This window comes from Perca flavescens, chromosome 7 (genome assembly GCF_004354835.1).
Source record: "Perca flavescens isolate YP-PL-M2 chromosome 7, PFLA_1.0, whole genome shotgun sequence".
NCBI lineage: Eukaryota > Metazoa > Chordata > Actinopteri > Perciformes > Percidae > Perca > Perca flavescens.
In genome coordinates this window covers 35,168,818-35,175,513 of record NC_041337.1, presented here as the reverse complement: position 1 = coordinate 35,175,513, position 6,696 = coordinate 35,168,818, and the positions used below count along the sequence as shown (strand labels likewise).

Below are 6,696 nucleotides of genomic sequence, written 5' to 3'. Positions count from 1 at the left end.
ATATGCTAGATGGTAGGGTTGGGCAGTATCCAAATGTTGATACCGTCAAACCTCCTCCCTATGTTACCGCAGTATGCGGTAAAACTGTGACTAATTAAAAATGATGACGTAAGGCGGCGTCACCAAACTGTTGGCTTGTGCACAGTTCAGAAACTGAACACTAAAACTAAAACAATAATAACATAACAACTTATAAAAAACACTACTTTCTCCTCGACACTGTCACACGATGACAACCACACATAATCGCATAAATTATATTTCATATTTAATCCTTGTCTCCTCTATATATTTTTTTTAATGACTGTATTGAAACTGATACCGTTGTCATTTTTAAGACCCCACGGTACACCGTATTACCGGCCAACCCTGATAGATGGGCAATTGTTGCGGTAATGATAGTGAACTCTTTGCAGTCTGCGTTGTATCTTCACTCCCAAGACAACGTACTGATTTTGAATTCAAGCAGAGCTGCAGTACCTGGGTAACCGGTGTGTTTGTCTACAGGTGAGAGACAGTGATCCTTCCGACCCCTACAGAGAAACCATCGTCCAGCTGATTGACGACTTCAAGATCTCTGGAGTGAACGGAGTCCGTATCCTTCATCGTCTGTCTGTCTGTCTGTCTGTCTGTCTGTCTGTGCACTAGGGCTGGGTTAAAATAATCAGTTTCTCCAATTAAATCAATCAATCTTTATTTAAAGGAATACGCCACCGTTTGTTGAAATAGTTCTTATCACGGTCTACCCTGGCTGTAGAGAGGTGGGCCAACGCATTTATTGTCTCAGTGAAAGTAATTAGGTTTGTTTTTTTTTGTCTTTTGTTTGCTCACTTTTACTCACAACATGCTAACCGACAACATAGGATTCCATTCACTACGCTAAGCTAACTCAATCAATCAATCAATCAATCAGACTTTATTTATAGAGCACTTTTCATACATGTAAAATGTAGCACAAAGTGCTTTACAATTAAAAACGATTGACCCCCCACCCCCCATCACATAGATACATCCCCAGACACCTACAGACACACACCCACCAACAACATCCACAGACACCGTCTCATACACGCAATAAAACGAACATGTCACCGGGCACGGAAAAGCTGAATTAAACAGGTGGGTCTTGAGCCAGTTCTCTGCAGCCCTGAGGTCCGACAGCAGACACAGACGGGGGCCATAGTACTGAAACGATGCTTCTCCGTGAGTGTGTGTCCTGACCTTGGGAATAGTCAAAAGGCCAGCACCGGAGGACCTCAGGGTTCGCGAAGGCTCATATGGTAAAAGCAGTTCAAAAAGATAAGAAGGCCCAACACCATTAATTAAAACATTTAAAAACTAACAAAAGAACCTTAAAATCGATCCTGAAACGCACAGGGAGCCAATGCAGTGATCTTAAAACCGGTGTAATATGTGCCCGCCTTCTAGTCCTCGTCAGCAGACGAGCGGCTGAGTTCTGTAACAGCTGAAGTGGAGAGATACTCTTTTTGGGGAGACCAGAAAGTAAGGGCATTACAATAATCAATGTGACTGGTGATAAAAGCATGCATCAGCATCTCCATGTTGGCGGCGGCGTTGCCGGTGTTGCACCGGACTAAAACGATGCATGCGCAAAAAATGCGTAGAAAATGCTATCTACAGCTAGGGGGAGACCCCACCTATCTACAGCTAGGGGGAGACCCCACCCATCTACAGCTAGGGGAGACCCCACCTATCTACAGCTAGGGGAGACCCCACCCATCTACAGCTAGGGGAGACCCCACCCATCTACAGCTAGGGGAGACCCCACCTATCTACAGCTAGGGGGAGACCCCACCCATCTACAGCTAGGGGAGACCCCACCTATCTACAGCTAGGGGAGACCCCACCTATCTACAGCTAGAGGAGACCCCACCTATCTACAGCTAGGGGAGACCCCACCTATCTACAGCTAGGGGAGACCCCACCTATCTACAGCTAGAGGAGACCCCACCTCTCTACAGCTAGGGGAGACCCCACCTATCTACAGCTAGAGGAGACCCCACCTATCTACAGCTAGAGGAGACCCCACCTATCTACAGCTAGGGGAGACCCCACCTATCTACAGCTAGGGGAGACCCCACCTATCTACAGCTAGAGGAGACCCCACCTATCTACAGCTAGGGGAGACCCCACCTATCTACAGCTAGGGGTAGACCCCACCTATCTACAGGTAGGGGAGACCCCACCTATCTACAGCTAGGGGGAGACCCCACCTATCTACAGCTAGAGGAGACCCCACCTCTCTACAGCTAGGGGAGACCCCACCTATCTACAGCTAGAGGAGACCCCACCTATCTACAGCTAGAGGAGACCCCACCTATCTACAGCTAGGGGAGACCCCACCTATCTACAGCTAGAGGAGACCCCACCTCTCTACAGCTAGGGGAGACCCCACCTATCTACAGCTAGGGGAGACCCCACCTATCTACAGCTAGGGGGAGACCCCACCTATCTACAGGTAGGGGAGACCCCACCTATCTACAGCTAGGGGGAGACCCCACCTATCTACAGCTAGAGGAGACCCCACCTATCTACAGCTAGAGGAGACCCCACCTCTCTACAGCTAGGGGAGACCCCACCTATCTACAGCTAGAGGAGACCCCACCTATCTACAGCTAGAGGAGACCCCACCTATCTACAGCTAGGGGAGACCCCACCTATCTACAGCTAGGGGAGACCCCACCTATCTACAGCTAGAGGAGACCCCACCTATCTACAGCTAGGGGAGACCCCACCTATCTACAGCTAGGGGTAGACCCCACCTATCTACAGCTAGGGGTAGACCCCACCTATCTACAGGTAGGGGGAGACCCCACCTATCTACAGCTAGAGGAGACCCCACCTCTCTACAGCTAGGGGAGACCCCACCTATCTACAGCTAGAGGAGACCCCACCTATCTACAGCTAGAGGAGACCCCACCTATCTACAGCTAGGGGAGACCCCACCTATCTACAGCTAGAGGAGACCCCACCTATCTACAGCTAGGGGAGACCCCACCTATCTACAGCTAGAGGAGACCCCACCTCTCTACAGCTAGGGGAGACCCCACCTATCTACAGCTAGAGGAGACCCCACCTATCTACAGCTAGAGGAGACCCCACCTATCTACAGCTAGGGGAGACCCCACCTATCTACAGCTAGAGGAGACCCCACCTATCTACAGCTAGGGGGAGACCCCACCTATCTACAGCTAGAGGAGACCCCACCTCTCTACAGCTAGGGGAGACCCCACCTATCTACAGCTAGGGGAGACCCCACCTATGTACAGCTAGAGGAGACCCCACCTATCTACAGCTAGAGGAGACCCCACCTATCTACAGCTAGAGGAGACCCCACCTATCTACAGCTAGGGGGAGACCCCACCTATCTACAGCTAGAGGAGACCCCACCTATCTACAGCTAGAGGAGACCCCACCTATCTACAGCTAGAGGAGACCAGGATAAGCCCTATTTCTACACACGGGGGCATATCCCTTTAAGTGATGTGAATACCATCCAGAAATGGATATTTTAATATCTGCCTTTTCACCATGGATGTAGAAGTAAAAATTCCTTTTTAAACAAACTTTTTGTAGCTCAGTTCTTAATGTAAACATGAACCTGGTGCATTATGAAATATATTTGAGGGTGCTTCTTGCATGTACAAGTTACAGCAGAACTTCTCTGAGAATCCCTTTTTATATCCAAAGAAATATGGTATTGTTACTGAAATTTCCCTAACCTAATAGATACCGAATCAGAAATGTAATCATATCGGGGAAAGCATTGCCATTACCCAGCCCTAGAGAGAGTGTCTGTCTGTCTGTCTGTCTGTCTGTCTGTCTGTCTATGTCAGTAGTTTCCTAAGCCTTTTCTCAGATGTGTGTATGGTTCTGGAGGTTTTGGGTCATCAGCTGTTAAAATGGATCATTAAGTCAAACTACATGGGACTTCCTCTGGTCTGTGTCAAGGCCATCATCAGACAGGTAACGCACACAAATACTGATATAGAGCTCAAAGGTGCTGTAAGCGATGTCACGCGTTTTTTAGTCTACAACATGTTTTGTCACATACAGCAAACACCTCCTCACTATCTGCTAGCTGCCTGTCCCCTGAAAACACTGTAAAAAAAACACAGTCTCTGTAGACAGCCTAGGCTCCACAAAGCCAATAACCGACCAGAAGGATTTGGGGGTTGGGGGGTTAGTGCACGGAAGGGAGGGGACGGGATGAGGAGGACGGAGGGGGTGAGGGAGGGGGTGAGCTAGCCTCGTTTTGTTTAAAAATACTTTGAACGTTAACAAGAAGTGCTGTCACCCAACATTACTTAAAGCACTGTCAACAGTGACCGGCCCACTTTTTGAACTGCTATGGTTCCAGAAGTGTTTTTTCCCCTTTCTATATCTCCGTTGACGTTTCATTAAATGCTGATATAAAGAGTTTGAAGCCTGGAACCGAACCAACCAGCTACGAGGTGAATAGTGACCATAAAACATTTAATTTGGCACAAAAAAAACTTTTTGAAAACTGAAAAAAAAAAGGGCAAAGAAACAAGACTGTGTACAGAAATGATCATAGACTTTGCCCACTGTAGCAGTTTGCGGGTGCAGTTCTATGGTAACGGCGAGTTTCACCAATCAGAGGTGTCCCTGTTATGCTAAGGATTGTGGGTAGTGTAGTACTTCTCCATGACGAGATGGCGAATAAAATGTGTTTTTTTTTTTTTTTAAATTAAGGTTGATTTCATGCAGACTTTTGGAAGCAGAAACCTTCGTTTCACATCCTCATAGCTCAGGGTAGGGATGGGCGATACGGAGAAAATCAAATATCACGATATTTTTGACCAAATACCTCCATATCGATACTGCAACAATATTGTAGTGTTGGCTATTGGTGCTTTCACAAAATATTTACACAATGAGATTTTAGATAAATAATCATCAGTAATGTGGATATAATGACTAAGAGGGTAAAGGCAAATAATAGAACAGCTTGAACAGTCTGGTAAGTTCAGAAATTGACATCACTTTACTGTAATGCAGCCTTTAAAACCAGGAAAAGACACTTATGCCAAATTACAATATCCAAAACCTAAGACAATATCTAGTCTCATATCACGATATCGATATAATATCGATATACAGTACAGGCCAAAAGTTTGGACACACCTTCTCATTCAATGAGTTTCCTTTTTATTTTCATGACTATTTACATTGTAGATTCTCACTGAAGGCATCAAAACTATGAATGAACACATATGGAATTATGTACTTAACAAAAAAGTGTGAAATAATTGAAAACATGTCTTATATTTTAGATTCCTCAAAGTAGCCACCCTTTGCTTTTTTTATTAATAAGGGAAATAATTCCACTAATGAACCCTGACAAAGCACACCTGTGAAGGTAAAACCATTTCAGGTGACTACCTCATGAAGCTCACTGAGAGAACACCAAGGGTTTGCAGAGTTATCAAAAAAAGCAAAGGGTGGCTACTTTGAAGAATCTAAAATATAAGACATGTTTTCAGTTATTTCACACTTTTTTGTTAAGTACATAATTCCATATGTGTTCATTCATAGTTTTGATGCCTTCAGTGAGAATCTACAATGTAAATAGTCATGAAAATAAAGAAAACACATTGAATGAGAAGGTGTGTCCAAACTTTTGGCCTGTACTGTATTGCCCAGCTCTAGCTCAGGGTCAGTCGTTTCTTGGATGGTTTAGACATTATGGCTGATAATAAAGATCCTTATCGGAGAAACGAACAGGATTTTTTCCATACAGAACACCAGTGTTATAAACACTATGTACACACAGTGACTCATGACGTGACCGCAGTGGCGCGGATCTCGGCGCTGCCTTCGTACACGTTGACCTCTCCAGTGACTCGGCCGTCTGCTTGCAGGTGCTGCAGGGTCTGGACTACCTCCACACCAAGTGTAAGATCATCCACACCGACATCAAACCAGAGAACATCCTATTGGACGTTGATGAGGTTTACATCAGGAAGCTGGCAGCTGAGGCAACCATCTGGCAGAGAGCTGGAGCCCCGCCCCCTTCTGGGTCATCAGGTGAGGAGCAGTCATGTGATTGGTCAGAACAACAACACAGAAAAGAGGAAATACTGGGGTTATATTAAAGGGTAACTTCTTTATTTGTTTTTTTTTTGTTTTTTTAAGACTTAGTTAAGGTGGCAGGCACGTGTTGTTAAAGCGGCTGCCCAAACTGCACAGTGCTGCGGGACAACTTCGATAATCGATTAATCGGTTTGAGTCATTTTTGTATGAAAAAATGTTGAACTTCTCTGCTTCCAGCTTCTTAAATGTGAATATATTTCTCTCCTCTGGGACAGTAAACTGAATATCTTTGAGTTGGGGACAAAACAAGACTTTTGAGGACATCATCTTGGGCTTTTTGGGGAAACACTGATCCACATTTTTCACAATTTTCTGACATTTTAGAGACCAAACTAAGTCGATTAATCGAGAAAATAATCGACAGATTAATCAACAATGAAAATAATCGTTAGTTGTAGCCCAGTTTCTCTGTTTTCTTTAGTAATTCTGACTTCAGTTTGACAGACAACTTTCTGTCTGCTTTCATTGCTATCTACTTTTCCTCTTATTTCTTTGTACAGATTTCTAACCTGTCTGTCTGTCTGTCTGTCTGTCTCGACTCTTCCATCTTTTCCATCA

At 45.1% G+C, this 6,696-nt stretch overlaps 1 protein-coding gene across 2 annotated transcripts in view; it reads left to right on the top strand.

Annotated features, from left to right (window-relative positions):
* The window catches only part of srpk3 (SRSF protein kinase 3), a 29,437-nt gene that overhangs the window by 11,161 nt on the left and 11,580 nt on the right, over positions 1-6,696 (top strand). For both annotated transcript variants that reach the window (XM_028582173.1, XM_028582172.1), the window contains exons 6-8: positions 508-595; positions 3,881-3,987; positions 5,907-6,072. In XM_028582173.1, the coding sequence (XP_028437974.1) occupies positions 508-595; positions 3,881-3,987; positions 5,907-6,072 (361 nt within the window). The remainder of the gene's footprint in view (positions 1-507; positions 596-3,880; positions 3,988-5,906; positions 6,073-6,696) is intronic.